Source organism: Ornithodoros turicata, chromosome 1 (assembly GCF_037126465.1).
Source record: "Ornithodoros turicata isolate Travis chromosome 1, ASM3712646v1, whole genome shotgun sequence".
Lineage (NCBI taxonomy): Eukaryota > Metazoa > Arthropoda > Arachnida > Ixodida > Argasidae > Ornithodoros > Ornithodoros turicata.
In genome coordinates, this window is record NC_088201.1 from 5465814 (window position 1) to 5483844 (window position 18031).

An 18031-nucleotide genomic window follows, 5' to 3' on the forward strand; every position below is an offset into this window, starting at 1 on the left:
ATCAAAACGGGCACGGCAAAATGGCTTTCAGCATTGTTGGTTGCTGTTGTTCAACTGCCAAATACAACAGGGTGGTACGTGCAGGAAGATAACGAGCGTGATTGGCTGTCTTGAAACATGTCCAAGCAACGTCCTTGTCTTCTGTATCGCGTTGTGTCGACATGTTTCAAGGTTGGTATGTGTCGATGATAGAGCAGACTATGAAAAATGGGAACTGACAGAGAAGGACACAGCACTCATTGTATCGTAGCACCATGTTCTGATCTCTCAATTGGCTCCAAATTCTTTCTTTCTCATACTGCTCATGCAACTTATGCAAGCAAAGACTCATTATCAGCTGTTAAAACAGTTTTTAGTCCAGGCATGCGTTACAATTGATTCATAACATTCGTATCAGAACAGTATTTCATCCAAGAGATATTCCAGTCTGCTGTCCATAAAGCATCCTTTGTGTTCACCTTCCTGTTAGAGGTCCAGTTAAAGGTGCAACAAAGTGACACTCGTTCTCCAACCACTGCAGTACGCAGACAAAATTTTGTCGTCTGCTAAGTGAAACGCAACTCTTCCAGCAGAGGGATACACCATCGCGTGTATTAACTTTTCAAAGCTTTTCATCATACCGGGTAACTACTATATTCCTATAATATCCTCACGCGTCACTTTTGCCTGTTTGGTCCCATCCAGAGAGCATGTCACATCTGAGCTGCTGTCTGGAAGCTTTTAAGCCACAGTCCAACACACATTCCTTACCCACGTACAGCTGCTTGTGTCTTCTGCGCCGCAGCCCAAATTTTTGCGCTACTACATTAAGGTGCCTCTACAACGCCTACCATGGCCGGTCGAATCGTGCGGTCCTTGAGTTTGTAGCCAATTTTAGATACGACGGCCACAGTGCCCGCCGGTTTGCTCCCGTCTTTGTGCACAAAGACGGCCTGGTGCTCGTTGGGGTCGAATTTCTCTCCCAGAGGATTCACCTGCACGAGTCCGTGACGGCGGAAGATGGACTGCAGCTGGGCCTGCGTCATTTCCAGCCCCTTGTAGAGGCCCTCTAAGTGGGGATTGTCGGGTGTAACCGCCTCGCGCGGCACACTCTCCAGCGCTGCACCGAGGACGTCAGCCACGTCCAGCATGTCCTTGCAGAACTTCTGGATGCCAAACACCCGCGCTTCTTCCACTTGCTTCAGCATCCGCGCTCGCAGGTTCTCGTTTTCGGCCAGGGAGCGCTTGTATTTGTCCTGGGTTCGAAGGAATCGAGTATTGTAATCTGATTTCGTTCGTACAGTAGTTGACAAAGTTGAATGCCGCTGATCAGTTTCTTTGGATTGCATCATCAACCCAGTCCAAGGACACTGATCTGTACGCATACAGTCAAACTCCTTTACAACGAAACTCAGGGGACAGCAAAAAAAATTCGCAGTAAAGGTATTTTCGTTAAAAAGGATGTCCATTATTGGACCTATAGGGCTCCAGCGGGACCGCAAAAAATTTTGCTGTAGTGGTATTTTCGTTAAAAAGGTGTTCGCTATAAAGGAGTTTGACTGTAATAGTTTCATGCATCGACTCTTTTGATGAACGCAGACAATGTAACAATGGCATATTTCCAAAATTGGAGTTGGTAATGGTAACGAAAACAGAAGTTGTACCCCTTCGTCCGTAACTGTAAAGAACGACAGAAACAAAAACGATCAACTGCAATTACGTTCAGGTAATGGCCATTACTGTTATAAAGGACTCGAATGTTGCTTTATTTTTCTTTTTTTCAGAATTGGGTTGCTGAAATCGAGGGTGTAAGGTCCTTAAAACTGGAACAACTATAAACGCAAGTACAGTGGAACCTCGTTAATACGTACCCGCTTAAGCCGTAATTCCGCTTAAGCAGTAGTTGCGCTGAATCCCCGTCGCGACTCCCATTGAAACCAATGTATTTGCTACCCGCTTAAGCCGTAGCTGCTCGCAGCCTCAATATCGGTTAATGCGTACTTTTCGGGAGAGTGCAACTTGCACCCCTGCACTTTTGCATTCGCAATGGCGTAGGGCATAACGAGCACACACAGCAACGTGGTGGTAGAAAGTGCACGCGTATTCGATGTCTCGATGAAAATGGGAAAACCTTGTTGAGCTAGGATGACCAAATAAAGTTTGAGTTTGAGTTATTTACTATGAATTACTATCATGGTTGGTGGACCACCCTGTATACACATACATACAACACAAGCAGCGCCATTTATAGGGAGAGTTTGGCCATTCTTTGATCTTTGGCCTCGTGTGTGGAGCCTATTTTGACGTCAGAGTCATCGTTGCGCCGCCCAAAAAGCCTGAATCCAAGCAGAATCTGCTTATCAGCCTTCTGGTGCGCGCCATATTGATGCTGTCCGTCAGCTTTGTTGTCGCAATCAATGCAATCTACAGGAATAACCGGCTTATGAACCCCAGCCGCCTGTGATAAGGGGTTCTTTGTTGCCAAACTGAAAGAGTTCAAGGACGAAGGGCTTTCGAAGGACAATGTACGCACGTGTCTTGCTGCCTTGCATCGTAAAGAACGATCAGCATCAATATGGCGTCAGCGACCGGCTGACAACGGGACAACAATAGAGGACGGCAAGGCAGGTGGCTTAGCCGTGACGTCGCGTGACGCGCTTCAAGTTAGGCTCCTCCTAATGGCCAAACTCTCCCTATAAACGGCTCTGAACACAAGCACGAGGCAGCGACATCTGGTGAACATGATGAAAAGTAACTGCTTTGAGGCTGAAACACAAACAGACAAACACAACACGAGCCTCAAGGTGCCTAAGAACGTGGACAACTGAAAATAGTGTTCATGTTGTTCTTGCTCATGTACATAGACACGAACAATTGAAATAAGTAAAGCTCGGTTTGAGTCCCGCTGCTGTTTGGACTTTTCAACGACTGCCATATTTCGACTGTTCATGTTTGTAGAGGAGATGGTGTTCCTCTACGAGGGTCCTGAACGGTAATGACGGAATGTCCCCAGAAGGCCGGATGTGCTAGGGAGCTTCTCAACCGATGGCTTCACTCCAGGACGTTGCCTCTTACGTTGCGTTCGTCGGTTTGTGTGTTTCAGCCTCGGAACAGTTACGTCAAGGTTTCATCGTAGACGGTTGTGGGCTAGACAAGTAAACGGCACGTGCCATACTTACGTCTATCGTTTTGACCGTCTCTAGGAGCTTGCGATTTTCTTCCTGGCAGGTTGCAAGAGCCTCGTCCACCACCACCTTCTCCTGCTTGGGCTCGGCCACTGGCTCCTCGTTGGCAGGTGGAGGGGGGGACGCAAACCCCAACCTGCGATATTTTGCACCTTCAGGGCATTGCGATTCACGCTGTAACTCAAATGAAAAATGTGAAGAGACACTCCCAACTATTATGTGTGGTGCCTTTCGTAATGGACAACCCAGCATGGTGGCAAATGGCTAACCACAAAAGCTGGAATGGATGTGGATCTTAATAGTGGTATCTCGGGATGGTTGGTGCTTGCCAACCGTAGCCATTGGATTAAGGGAGCTCGCTGCATCCATGACAGACACAGTCAGAGTACCTTACAGTTCAAAAATTGCCGGTGTACTCCTGTCTCTCGGTGTATGTTTTTTTTTTAAACACTGATGGTTGCGTTTAAGAAAATGTATTCTTACATGCGGCTGTAGAAGGTGCGTTGTCTGTGAACGAGCGAAATTACCGCGGGGAAAGATTATGGGAAGCTCACGTGACCGTAGCTCCAGGGAATTCTGTTCATTCAAATATGTTACGAGCCTCTTCGTTTGGCAGTTGTGTGATCATTCGCGAGATCATCACATCAACCTTGTTGTCAGCATATGTCTAATATAGGTCACCAACAGGATAAAAGGTGTTAGCCTTCAGAAAAGGTATTGCCATGTTTTTCTGCATTCACAAGATGGATTTTCCCCTCAAGCACTGAACATGTGTGCTTGTTTTGCAGCCAGTACAGAACTAGAACTACAGAAAAGAAGAGAGAACTGAAACAGAAATAGTGTGTCCAATGGCTGCTGGACGCATACTACCTCCTACAAGGATGTCATACCGGACGAACCGGCCTCGGTGGCTCAGTCGGTAGCGTGTTCGCCCTCTGATCCCGAGATCGCGGGTTCGAACCCGGCCGAGGACGCCAGCAACTTGGTGGCAGGGTACAAGTTGCTTAGACACGCCGTCTTCCGCGAGGGACGTTAAATACGGGGTGCCGTGTGATGAGCTTTCATCGCACGTTAAAGAACCCTCAGGTGGGCAAAAGCAATCCACAGACCGACCGCTGTGGCGTCGCTCATGATCTCAGTTGTCTCGCGACGTAAACACCCAATTATTATCATACCGGACGCATAACTACCTCCTACAAGGAGAAATGTTATCCACCTTGGCTTGGCTTCTGGTTCGGCTAGACACGGACAGAACCACGACCTACCATCTAGAGACCTGGACATGCGCAAAGCTCCCAGCGCCGGGGTGGTTGTTCTGGCAGACAGCGCTTCGCTATAGGATTTGTCACTAGCTAGCACTATTCATTATCACATGATTTGCCGGAACCGCTGCCAGGTGTGACGGGCTGCTCTTACAACAGAGGTACAGCAGAGGGTAGCACGTGCTAAGCAATAACCTGTGTATCCCTGTGTAGCAACGAACGACGGTGGCAATGATGATAATAATGTACATGTCATTTCCTCTCCCCAATAATGCTATGAGCGCTTGTAGCGGCCACTGACGTAACCAACCCATAACCCGGCTCTCCCATATGCGATTGCTACATGTCCAGGTCTCTAGTAGAGAGTAGGTCGTGGACAGAACCCCCTACAGACAGCCTGCAGCTGCAACATCCCGCAACGGGCATACCCTTTCACGTGCTCATATATGTTCCTCATTAGTACGTTGCTAAGTGATGTATGTAATTAATGATAATCGCCTTACCTAGAAATGCGAGCAAAGCACATGTCAAGTTTCATGTCGTGAGATTGAAATGAATATCTAGCCAAGATGGTCCGCGATCATCGTAATACACTTGTGATAGGAACTACGCAAGGGACACATCCTCATTTGTACATCAGAAGCTTACATCGTACTTTCATATCTAGCAGCCCCGATAATACGCCGAAACTGGGGGCTATAAATGCCACGCCAGTGTCCGGCTGAGGTACAGCTACGTCGGCAAAAACCACACAGTTAACAACTACCTACGCTTTTGGTCACACTCATGACAATCGTTTCGCGTTTTCAATGCATTGGCCATGAGATATCGTGAGTTCGCGCACACGAGCACGTTTCATTCAGTGTTGTAAGGTCATCCATTACGTCAGCAACATCTTTTCTTTCTAGGGCGAATATACAAAGTATATTTTATTTCGTGGGTTGAATACTTGCCTAGCGGATGATGTCGTCAAAGGCGACGTTCGTGGTTTGGCAAGAGCGTGGGCACCGTGCCGAAAAATGAAACGCAACGCCGGTGAACACATGGCCACGATCGGCGCCATTGCTTTCCCCCTCTTTTTATTACAGGCCGCGCGGCGGCGTGCTTCGTCACGCACGGTCAGCAACCTGGCGGCAAAAAATCGTTATACCGAAACCGGAACTAAGTTTTTCTTGCCAATATAGTGGTGTGGGCGTCGTCGCTATTTACAAAGATATTTGTCTGCCGATAGATTTGCTGTTAGGCGACTGTACCGACATGTGACTTGTAGCGTCAGGCAAAAACCCGGGGGAAACACCAAGACAGCACAGCTGCTGCCGGATATTCGAAGCTGTATCGCCTGCCAATCCTGCAGGTGGGGCCACACGTCTGTGAAACGTGAAACGCACTTGGCCAACGCCAATTTACTACAGATCGTTCCATGTTAGGCAGTTACCGGAGCTGTAGGACTGTCGCTGCAGTCGCCCGTCTTCATTACGGCTGGGATTGGTACTGTGAACCAGGGCCGGCGAAAGGAAGGGCAGCCGGGGACGGTGGCCCGGGCAACGTCAGGGGCCCGCACGACCCAAGGTTCGTCGTAATCATATAAAGAAGAAATACCTAGAGTAGAACCCTGCACGGGCCGCCTTTGCCGGGCTCGACCCGGCCCGGGCGCATCGAAAAATGGCCGGGCCCGACCCGGGCCCGGACCTTCATATTTTTATGCGGCCCGACCCGGCCCGGCCCGGTGACCCGGCCAGTAGACACCGGCAGAGTATTTCCAGCCGCGACGTACGCGTTTCTGGCGATCATCAAACAAATTTATCACTAAATTTATAAGGAGAGAAGACAAACATACAAGTGATGGCGGTTTAACACCATACCGCACCAGACCAAATTAAATCGAGAACGTACGCGGGCATGGGCGTTATCGTTACACTGTCAAGATTTTGCGGAGGTAGAGGATGCTGTCGACAAACTCCTTCTCCCAGTCTATTCCCCTCTCACCAAGCTTTGCCAAGTGATTGTGAAATACGTGAGGAGTGAGGAGCAATGTAAAGTGGCTTTCAGAATGTTCTAGAGGGTCGAATCATATGCCTAATGCAGTATCCCTTGCTTGTCTTTGCAAAATATGCACAGGAATGACGCAAGCGCATGATGATATGAACTAATGCATCTCCATTGTGTGGAATAGTCGAGTTCAGAAAATCCCAGTGCTCTTTTCGCACGCATTGCATCCTGGGCGCTTGCTAAGCGGGGCAGCGAAGAATAATCCCTCACATTTCGCTTTCGCTGACCTTGACACGTCTTGGACAACGGACCGGTAGGGGAGAAATCGAAACAGTTTGGAAGCCACCTGTTTCTTTCGTATGAGTAAACTCCCACAGTTCAAAGCGACGCTAAGCACTCTGGGATTTTCTGAACTTGTCTATTAGCTACGTGGCCCGACCGGGCCTGACTCTCGCAAACATATTTGTCGGCCCGGGCCCGGCCCGGCCCGCGGTGCTGGCGTATTTTAACGGCCCGGGCTCGGCCCGCGGTTCTAGCGTATTTTGTCGGCCCGGGCTCGGCACGGCCCGGAGCACACAGCCAATAACCAGCCCGGCTCGGCCCGCGGGCCGTGTCGGGCCCGGGCCCGTACAGGGCTCTAACCTAGAGTATGTTATCCAGACGTGAGGAGGGGGCCCGGGCATGACCCGTCCCCGGGGCCCGTAATTTCTCTCGCCGGCCCTACCGTGGACACCAGGGTGGAGGAAGATCGATAGAGAGCTGGAGTTTGTGAACGGACGGGTTTTGGAATTTTGTTGCGTTTCAGTGAGTTCTGGCATTTTTAGCCAACCGTTGGTAATGCACTATAGTTATCTGTGCAGACGATGCACAAAGTTATCTTCGAAAATTTGTATTTTGACGTGGGCACCAGCAGACGCAAGAACGAGTAACACTACAACGCTTCGCTAAAAGCAACAAAGATAATGCTCACAAAAATAAAGTTGTTTTATTCTGTGTGCCCGGGTAATACCAGTATTTAAATCAGGACGCAAAACAGATGTTAAAATTTACCGACCCATATCTCTAACATGTATATGTTGCAAGATTTTGGAACATATTATATGTAAACATGTTTTTGAGTTCCTCGAAAAGCATAAATTAATCTACAAATATCAACATGGTTTTAGAAAGAGACACTCCACAGTAACACAGTTACTATAGAGACAGTACATCATTTGTGCAGTACAATGAACGATAAAGGACAAACGGATGTCATGTGTATTGACTTGCAAAAAGCATTTGATAAGGTTGAGCATAACAAACTTATAAAAAAATTAGAAACCTACGGGTTTAGTAGTCAGCTTTTGTCGTGGATTTCGGCGTATTTGCACAACCGCTCACAGTATGTTGATATCAGTTCTGGTTTCTCATTCGTTCCCCCAGTCTATTCTGGTGTCCCACAAGGGTCTGTTTTGGGCCCACTACTGTTCTTACTCTATGTATATGATATGGCTGAAAACATTCCGTTACCAGTTAAACTGAAACTTTTTGCTGATGATTGCTTGTTGTACTGTTCAGTTAAAAGTCGAGAAGGTCAGGAATTACTAAATAATTCATTCAGTTTACTAGTCCAGTGGTGCAACAAGTGGGGTATGCAAATTAATTTCGATAAGAGCTCGGTTTGCCGGGTCACTCTAAACGGAAAAAATTCCTTCCCGTTTTGTTACGGCACTTCCGATATTGTTCTAAATAATGCGACAAATTTTAGGTACTTGGGCATAACCATAACATCAAAGATGGACTGGGGAGTGCACATAGAAAAAGTATGCTCTTCGGCGATGAAGAAACTAGGTATGTTAAGGAGAAAACTCAACAAAACCCCTGTCAGCGTAAAACTACTAGCTTACAAATCAATCATGAGGCCAACTCTTGAGTACGCGAGTGATGTCTGGGACCCATATAAGAAGATACACATTGAAAAAATCGAAAGGATTCAAAACCGTGCCTTGAGATGCATATACTCTGCTCATGGCAGACACGTTTCAGTAACGGACCTAAGACATCAGGCAAAAATTGAAACATTAGAAAAACGTAGGAAAATTGAAAGACTAAAAACGTTTTGTAGGATAACGAATAGTGAATTAGGGATTGAGGCAAATCACTACATTGTTCCCGAGGAACAGGGAATGGCACTGCGATGACGTCACCGCTATTCTTTAAAACCTTTCCAAAGCCGAATAAATATTTTTAAGCACTCATATTTTATTCGTACTCTATAGAAGATTGGAATAGGCTTCCAGGAAATGTATAGTAGCACAACTACACAATGTACCAGCTTTTATTAGGGCATTAGATGGCTTTATACCATTCATCAGCTTCATGATTCGTTTGTCTTTTTTTTTTTCTCGCTTTTTTGTTTGTTCTTCCGTTGTTGTTTCTCCTTTTCTATATTGCATGGGTGAGTGGTTTTTTTGGCGCATGCACGAACTGCACGTTTAGTTTTGACTTTGAGTAGTTACTGTACTTAATATTTGCTGTGTGAATTGTATCTCTCCTGATGAAAGATGACGATGAAAGGTGAAAGTCACTGAAAAGGTTAGCCAGCTGTAGGACTCGAACCCATGTTGTTCTATGTTGTTCCAGCCTCAGAACATCAGTTATCTCATGTATCTCTCCTGTGACGGCTCGTCAAGGGCCAACAGTATTTATAAATAAAAAAATAAGTAAATAAAAAATAAAAACAGGGTGTTAAAAATGACTTCTGTGCTACTTTAATAGTTTACGCGTGTTATCAGGTTAGTCTAAGTTCGCTGTTGACATTGTCCGGCGCGCGATTGCGTATTTTAGGCACTTTACTTTCAATCGGGGGACCACGAAACAGTTTGTTGTCATCAAACAGGAAACACGAAACATTTTTTGAATTGTTCGGTTGTTGTTTCGTATTGTCGAAACATTTGTATTGCAAACTGTAGGATGGGACAAGCGCAATTCTATATTTAAGCGAAAGATCCATTATGTCCACCGGGTGGAAAAGCAAGAGTCAGTCGAGGATACGTCCCACAACCCGCGTGTATAGAAACAGTCACAGCTCGATGAATTCCCACAATTCATCTGTTGTTGAGCAAATCATGCAATACTTTCATCGGTTCAGCAATGGGGTAGAGTATCGCCCCCTGGCGATGAAGCTCCCCAATCATTATCGTAAAATAAAGTTGTTTTTTTCATCCGTTAATGGGATACCTTGGAAGGATCGGAGAAAAATTTGCTACATATCGTAGTTGGCGCATAGCATCCACAGTATGCCTGCCATCCAATTCGCTTCTTTCTCGTGTGATACATTGTGCCTCCAATAAACGAGCAACCAAACCGAAACAGGAACGTGGAGAGGAGTCTAAAAACACTTTCCCTTCCGAAGGCCAACGCGTTACGTCACCCCGCATGCGGAGCGGACAAGTACTATACCACGCCGGTCGTAGCCGCTGCGCTACATTCCCGGAGCAAAACAATGAACGAAGATTGGGAATGAGATCACTCAGACACAGATAGAAAGAAACAACGGTCATCTGCTTTCCTGAGACTGTCAGAAAACAGCGCAGGAATGGTACAGTGAATCCCGTTTATAACGAACTCGACGGTCGTGTGGAAACTGTTCGTTATATCCTCAAATTCGTTACAAGTGGAGTCTCGTTACATTGAGTATAATATTGACGGTCGTTTACGATGTGTTCGTTATAACCGGAAATTCGTTATAAGTGGGGCCGTTGTAGCCGAGATTCATTGTACGACTAATGCACGGTGACACGTTGGCCGAGCGGAGAAAGGAAGAAGTAGTACTTCCCATCGACGTTCGGTGGGAGCCAGACTATTTCAAATTTCCAAGGTCGTTTTTATGATTCTGCCTTCGTTTTCGAGTGAGACATTTCACAGCTGCGTTCAGTTCGTGTAAAATGATTGTGGGAATACCGCGAGCTCGAAATCCATTTGGTTCCGAAGTTGGTCGGTAGAAGATCGTGGTCGATTGTGTTGATTTGTTTGCGGCATAATAACGCACACCATCGACGCTGTATGTCTAGCAGCCACATACTACTTCGACGCACAGGCGTATTCGTCGAAGCATTTAGTATAACAGTATTTTAAGTCTCTCTCAGAACCGTGTTGTTTCCGGGAAGATTTTTTCTAAAGATCTCAGAACCGTCCAAAGGGGACTACCTCCATAGGTAGCTCTCCTGCTTGATGACAATACACACACAAAGCCGGCCTTTCCATGAGACAGAGTATAGTGTCTATTGTTGAATTCCAATGGCAGATTCGGATATTCTACTGCTGCAAGAAACCAGGTCATTATCCGGAAGGTCCATTCAAATTCTAGAAACTTCACATGGGGTCAAGGCATTCTTCAGCTGTGGCTCGCCTCAGCGGGCTGGCACCGGCATTCTGATATTTCCGTCTTTTCAGGGCTCCATCCGGTGGTTTGACATTGATACGGATGGGAGGGTGGTATCTTTGGAGCTTCAGCTTGACGGTAAATCATTTCGTATTGTAAATGTTTATGCGCCTGTACGTCGTAGTGAGCGATCGGACTTCTTCCGTCGATTAGACACTTTTCTTTTCGGCAGCCAAAACTTGATATTTGCTGGTGATTTTAATTGCACGATCGACCGCCAACACGGTAGACAGGCGTGCAGAGAGCTCGAACGCCTTGTAAGCGCCATTGGCTTAACGGACGCCTGGTCTCACGTTCATGGCGACAGATACGAGTTCACTTGGGTGAACTCCCGTGGCCATCACAGTCGGCTGGATCGCTTCTATGTGTCTCCGGGAATGCTTAATTCAGTCTCTGGGTGCAGCACGAGACCGGCCGGGGACCTCACTGATCATCATGGAGTCGTTTTATCTTTGTCAGGGCTGAAGAATTTTCGCACGGGTCGCTGCCTTTGGCGATTGAACGTGTCTCTGCTAGACGACCACGAAATTAAAGCAGATATGCAACATTGGCTGTCGGAACAATGTTCCACCCCCGATTTTGGGCCCGATCACTGGGAGGCTTTGAAGCTGGGGGCCGCTGATCGCTTTCGATGTTGGGGAAGACGGCGCGCGCGTGAACACCGAGAGTGTAGAGACGCACTCAGGCAGGTGTTAGCTATTCTACGCCACCCTGGCTCTCGCAGCCATGACACTGCATCTGATATAGCGGATGTGCAGAGGCGCCTGATGGCCATGAGAATGCGCTCCTGGCGCAATTTCGCAGCGCAGCGAAACGTCGAAAGCTGGTGTCGGGAAGCATACTGCTCCCGCTTACTCCTCCGGCGCTATGTGGCAGGAAACCCGGCCTCGGATATCGCCGTTGTCCGGTCAGCTGACGGCTCACTTCTCACACAACCTGATGACATTCGAGCTGCAATGCGTGAGCATTGCGCGGCCCTTTATCAAGAGTCATCATACAACGAGCCGGTGGTTAGCCCAGAGTACCCACTCCCGGTGAAACAAATGGAGTTCGCAGACTCAGGGCCGCTCACGCAAAATGAACTTTTTGCCGCTGTTTCATCAATACCGAACGGGAAGTGCCCAGGCGTTGATGGCCTCCCAGTCGAGTTCTACAAACGTTCCTGGAGGATAATTGGCGGTACTTTAACTCGTATAGGTAATCAATGCTTGTCGCGAGGAACACTCTGCTCCACAATGCAGAGTGGCATAATTGTCCTTCTCTGCAAAGACGCGTCAAGAAAGCAGGACCCGGATGCGTATCGCCCCATAACACTTTTGACTTGCGACTACAAAATTCTAGCCAAGGCGCTTCTCCTACGCGTTTCGCCGCAGTTGGAGAAAGTGTTGCACCCATGTCAAGCCTGTTCGGTCCCTGGCAGGTCATCGGTTCTGCACAGGATGGCCATCCGTGACACCATCCAGCGGTTAAACCTGAGACAGCTAACAGCAGCGTTGGCCACGTTCGACCAGGCAAAAGCCTTTGACAGAGTGCGTCATTCGTATTTGTTTTCCATGCTTACAGCTTACGGCTTTCATGAAGCGTGGATTCGCTTTGTGGAAGTGTTGTATCGTGGTGCGAAAAGCCTGGTCTCCGTTGCTGGTGGTCTATCGCGTCCAATTGAGGTTACGCGCGGTGTGCGCCAGGGCTGTCCTCTTTCTCCTGCATTGTACGCCGTTGCAATCAACCCGCTTCTGGTTCGTTTAAGCTCACTCCCTATCCTTCTCAGATTGCCTGGTGGTTGCCCCCCTCCCGTTTTCGCATATGCAGATGATATCTCTGTCATGCTGCCAGGGGAAGCTTGCCTTGAACCTGTGCTGAAGGCTTTCGTCGATTATGGTAAAGTGTCTGGCGCACAACTCAACAGGTCTAAGAGCGGTGCCCTCTACATTAATACAGAACCTTCGCGCGTTGCCCCCTATGGCGTGCCCGCAAAGCCTCAAGTGAAAATCCTCGGTGTTGTCTTCGATGGTAGCGGGGTATCTCGTGTAAACTGGCCTACAGTGTTGAAACATGCCTCCGCTGTTCTCCGTGAACTCAAATCTGTAGACCTGCCCCTCACTTTCCGTGCCCGTTAACTGGCCTCTTGGTACTACAGCCGTCTGTGGTTCCTCGCCGCCGTATGTCTGCCACCTACAGTCATTCGGGTCGCCATAACTCGTAACGCGTTCCGTTTCCTGTGGGCTGGTTCAGTTGAATGGGTCAGGAGGTCACAGCTGTATCTCACGCGTGATCGGGGCGGTTTAGGCGTGCCGGCTATCACGGAGCGCTCTCTAGCACTGCAGATCCGGGCTCTCTTTGAGGCGCTTCACAATCCTGATCATCCAGCGTGCGCTTTGGTGCACTATTTCCCAGTGATGGCCAGTAGTTAACTACATGTAGTTAAACTACTAGTTAAACTACCTGATTGTAGTTAAAAAGTAGTTATCAACTACTTGCAGAAATGTAGTGGCGACTACTAGTTAAACTACTATTTTAAGTAGTTAACTACAGTAGTTAGGTTACTGAAGGCGCCAACTACTTCTGATTTTGCCGCAAGCTTTACGGCACGATTGTGCTTCCGACTTTTACCTTGAGCTACTCGTTTGATGAGAACGGAGGTGCAGAGCAATTGTGTCGTGCATGTGCACTAAATCTTCACTTTTAATGCTTGTCTAGTGAAGCCTCATTTGCTGTGGAATAATTCTGCAACTTAGTTTATCGCGTAGGCACAGAGAGAATCCCGCCGCAAGCTTTGTATTTGACGATCGTAGCAATGACTTGAGCCAAAGTTTAGTAGTGCTTGTGATTCATATTTAGGTGTCCAAGAACACTACAAGGGATTGGTGTTGGTGGACAACGTTAAGTAGTTATAGATGTAGTTAAACTACATTGCAGTAGTTAAAAAGTAGTTTTAACTACTTCCATGAAAAGTAGTTGAACTACTAGTTAAACTACTCAATCACAAAGTAGTTAGTAGTTATAGTTAAACTACTGTAGAAGTAGTTAGTGGCCATCACTGCTATTTCCTCGGTCATGCCGTCCGGTGGTTCACCGATATCACTGATAGCCGTCCCAGAGCAGAAGTTCCCTCCCCTCTTTTCACAGCTTGCATAGCTGCCGTCAGACGCGTACGCGAGATGTCCCCAGACGCTGAGGTCTCTCTTTGGGAAGCCAAGGATTTCTACGCCGCGCTCATGGAGGCGGTGCTGGTTCCCTCCCTGCCTGGTGCCGTGGGTAGTCCTTCCGGGAGCGCCTGGCGACGTATAACGGCGGGCTGGTTGGACGCCCGTCGAGCGAGTCTCCAGTGGAAGATGGCTCATGGTGTCCTCCAGCTTCGTGAACGTTTACACCGCTTCCATATTTGTCGCACGGATCACTGCCCGTCTTGTGGCATCTCGGAGTCACCAGAGCACTGCTTCCTTCAGTGCCAGATTCCGCTGCTCCTGTGGAGCAGAGCGGCTGTTGTTTTTGGCCTTCCAAGAGTCGAATGGGCCACTGTAAGGTTCATGGAACCGCTGCCGGTTGCACCAAGGGATCGGAAACATCTGGCATGTTTGATTGCGGAAATAAATTTCCAAATTTGGATACGCCGGTGCCGGTTGGCCTTCGGTGGCCACGACTGTGGGAGCGTAGGCTTGTTTCAGGCAGTTCGTGCTGGACTCCGGGCGCTGATCACCAGGGAACAGGCAGTGCTCGGCTCAGTCGAGTGCTCCCGTCGCTGGCTCTGCTCTACTCGCATCTTCCGCTATGATCAGGGTGAGTGGTACATTCTATTCTAGCCACTTTGCTAGACTTGTACAGTCCTCCGTCGCGTCTCTCCCGTATATCATGGATTGTTCGCATGGTATGGCCCGTACAAACAGCAAGCTCCTTAGGAGCGTTGTTATCCTGCCTTTCAGCATAGTGTGCGTCTAGTGTCAAGGAGCCTACCTTCATAGGTAGCTCTCACGGCTCTCCCGTGTTTGGATTGTTCGCTTGGTATGGTCAGTACGAAAAGCAAACTCTCCTAGAGGGTGTTGTTATCTAGCTTGTAGGACTGTAACGTAAAGTTAGTGTCTGTCCAAAGGGGACTACCTCCATAGGTAGCTCTCCTGCTTGATGACAATACACAGAACCGTCCAAAGGGGACTACCTCCATAGGTAGCTCTCCTGCTTGATGACAATACACACACAAAGCCGGCCTTTCCATGAGGCAGAGTATAGTGTCTATTGTTGAATTCCAATGGCAAATTCGGAGCGCCTCCGGAGCAAGTTCTGTTGCTCCGCCGAGAGCAATACCCCTGTCAGACGGGCACATATAGGGCCGTAACGGTCACTGCCGTAAATGCATACTATCATCTTCTTGCCAGACGGTCAGCAATGAGGCCTTTGCGACAAAACTGAGGTAGAAGGGTAACGGCGTTCCCGCAAGACAGTCTACGGCATTCCATCGAAACTGCCCAATCCTCGTTACCAAGTGCACAATAAACAGGATTTAGCACATTTAATTCAATTCGAAATAAAATGCTTTTTACCCGACGTAATATTGTCATCTTTTTTTTTCGTGTTTTTCTGGCGTTTTTGCACTTTGCTTCGCGTTTTATCACATCTGTACAAGTGCTACGTTCGTAGTTACACCATCGAACCACTGCATACGGATCGCACCGTGTCGTCTGCATCCAAAAAGTCAGACGCTACTCAAAAAATATCCAAAGCACTAGGAAGCAAATATAGTTTGCTGTTGTATTTTGAAAATACCAACAAAACGTTGTTTTCGTGTACTTTCAGTAAGAAAAAACGCGATTTCGCTACAATACATTCAACGTTCACAGACTTGTTTGTCGACGTGGACATCATCGACAAAATGCCTTCACGGATACCGTCTGGAAGCTCCCCAGAGCTTAGGGCCGTATGTAACTTACAGCCATTCCTTAATGCCGTAACTTTAAGGGCCGCATATGTGCCCGTCTGACAGAGGTACAAAAGTTTGTTCGATTGGCAGATTGGGAACAGTTCTGGAGTCTTCCAATGGGAGCTTTGGAGCTGCACTCGAGCCAAGGTCGCTCCAGGGAGCAGCCCAGACTGCTCTGCCGAAATAGGCAGATTCAACCGGAACTCTACGTGACGTGTCGCTTGTGCTTCCTATTTCCTGTCTCTGCTTCATGGCCGCTTCGCCATGACTTCGCTGTGACTAGTCTTTCGCGTCGTACGTTGGTGATTTTGTTTTATGAAGGAAGCGATAGGTCAGACATTACCAGGGCAACGTTAGGAGATTAGAAGGACCTTGATGTTGCAAAACATGGCGTTATAATGGAACATGAGTACCTTCTTCTTGTTCTTCCTCCGTCTCTGGCCGGCATCCACCAAGGGAGATTGGCCAAGGCTAAACTCCAAGTTGGGCGCTAGTGTTCCATTCGCAGGTTCGGATCACTTGCTCTAGGCCAGATCAAGCCGCTCCATTGCAGAGTCTGCCACTTGCTCCGACTGTGCCATTGGTATTCAACATATGCTTTGCAAAGATCCCACACGTAGTTGCGACCCCAATGCCTACCGACCGGCATATCTCTTCTAAATGCAGATTACGAGATCATTTCTACTACAATTCTAAATCGAGTTTCTCCAGTCCTGGGTTCTGTCATCCCTGCTTCACAGGCCTGCACCGTCCCTGGGCGGTCCCTTGTGCTTCACACTCAGGGTTTGCGAGAAGCGATTTATTGGGCTCATAGTCGCCACCTGTCGGTAACGCTGATTTCTTTTGACCAGAACAAAGCTTTTGACAGAGTGAACCACGAGTACATGTACCGGGTGTTGGGAGCTGTCGGTTTTGATCGTGCGGTGGTATCTTGGATAAGAGCTCTCTACTCTGAGGCCTTTGCCTGCATTGGAGTCAATGGGGGAATGTCTGATACCTTTTCCATCAAATCGGGGGTGCCCGACAGGGTTGTCCCTTATCTCCTGCTTTGTATGCATTGGTCTTTAGCCCGCTCTTGGAAGCTCTCGCAACCTCACTTCGTACTCGTACGCTACGGCTGCCGGGTTCCGTGGCCCTTCCGTTGTTTGTATATGCAGATGACTTATCCTTAATCCTTAGCAGTGAGGACGCGATAGGTCAAGTGTTAGCCATCCTGGATGCCTACGGTAGAGCATCGAACGCGCGGATAAACGGGGATAAGAGTGCGGCGCTATTTATCAATTCAGTTCCCTCCTGTGCGTCTCCATTCGGGATACCTGTTAAAAGTGAATTACGCATACTGGGATATTATTTCAATAGTCAGGGTATCGCAGTATCATCGTGGATGTGCACTCACCAGCGTAGCATTCCTGTACTCCGTGGATTGAAGGGTCTGGTTCTTCCATTTACTTGTAAGGCCCGGCTAGCGGCGTCGTGGTTCTTAAGCAAGTACTGGTACCATGGTACCATATCGCTTCCGCCACGTCAGATCTTTCTTACTGTGACCCGTATTGCTTTTCAGTTCATATGGGGCCACAGTGTGGAATGGGTGTCACACGCGCGCGTCTGTACCAGTCGCGTTAGGTTGGTGGCTTGCGAGTGCCACGTGTAAAAGTGAAGTGCCTCGCTTTAGGTATAAAGGCCATTTTTGATGCCATGAGTGAGCCAAACCATCCTGCACCCGACCTTTTGCACTATACCCTTCTTGGCCCGGAGATTCGTTTTCTTTTGTTCCTTTCAGCAGAATAGGCCGCGCCAAGAGTTTAGTTTACAGCTCCCTACTTTAAAGAGTCATCAGTCCGTCGCCTCCGCGAGGACGCTCACGTGGACGCTGATCTTTCTACATGGTCAGTGCAGCATTCTTAGGCGCGGACCGGGCCCGGCCTTCCTTTGGTTTACCCGCAGGGCCCGACGGCTCCATACCGTGCCCGGCCCAAGCCCAAAGAATTTCTAGGTTTCCAGGCCCAAGCGCGGCTAGAGAAATCTGTAGGCTACCCGGCCCAGTGTAGCGGGCTGTAAAAGTTGACCGCGGCTAACTAACAGTGGGGGAACACATGTTCGAGCCCGACCTAGGCCCGGCAATATGTACGAGCCATAATGTCATACCCGAGCCCGCGTCCGACTCGGCCCCAGCTGAATGGAATGCTGAAAGCATTCCGTTACCAGTTAAACTGAAACTTTTTGCTGATGATTGCTTGTTGTACTGTTCAGTTAAAAGTCGAGAAGATCAGGAATTACTAAA

At 48.3% G+C, this 18031-nt stretch overlaps 1 protein-coding gene across 1 annotated transcript; it reads right to left on the bottom strand.

The window, feature by feature from the left end:
- Nucleotides 1-330: 330 nt before the first annotated feature.
- LOC135396824 (grpE protein homolog 1, mitochondrial-like) lies at nucleotides 331-5515 on the bottom strand. Its single transcript, XM_064628026.1, has 3 exons — nucleotides 5380-5515; nucleotides 3159-3300; nucleotides 331-1235 (listed from the first exon to the last, which is right to left on the bottom strand). The coding sequence occupies exons 1-3, from the start codon at nucleotides 5487-5489 to the stop codon at nucleotides 807-809; spliced, it is 681 nt and encodes a 226-aa protein (XP_064484096.1). The 5' UTR covers nucleotides 5490-5515; the 3' UTR covers nucleotides 331-806.
- Between the last annotated feature and the right edge of the window lie 12516 nt (nucleotides 5516-18031).

What these genes read in the sequence shown, in the direction of transcription:
- LOC135396824 (XM_064628026.1), bottom strand. Translation starts at nt 5,489, where the DNA reads ATGGCGCCGATCGTGGCCATGTGTTCACCGGCGTTGCGTTTCATTTTT. An exon ending in TTGACGACATCATCCGCTAG is followed by an intron (nt 3,301 to 5,379) that starts GCAAGTATTCAA and finishes AAAATATCGCAG; the next exon opens with GTTGGGGTTTGCGTCCCCCC. An exon ending in AGACGGTCAAAACGATAGAC is followed by an intron (nt 1,236 to 3,158) that starts GTAAGTATGGCA and finishes CTTCGAACCCAG; the next exon opens with GACAAATACAAGCGCTCCCT.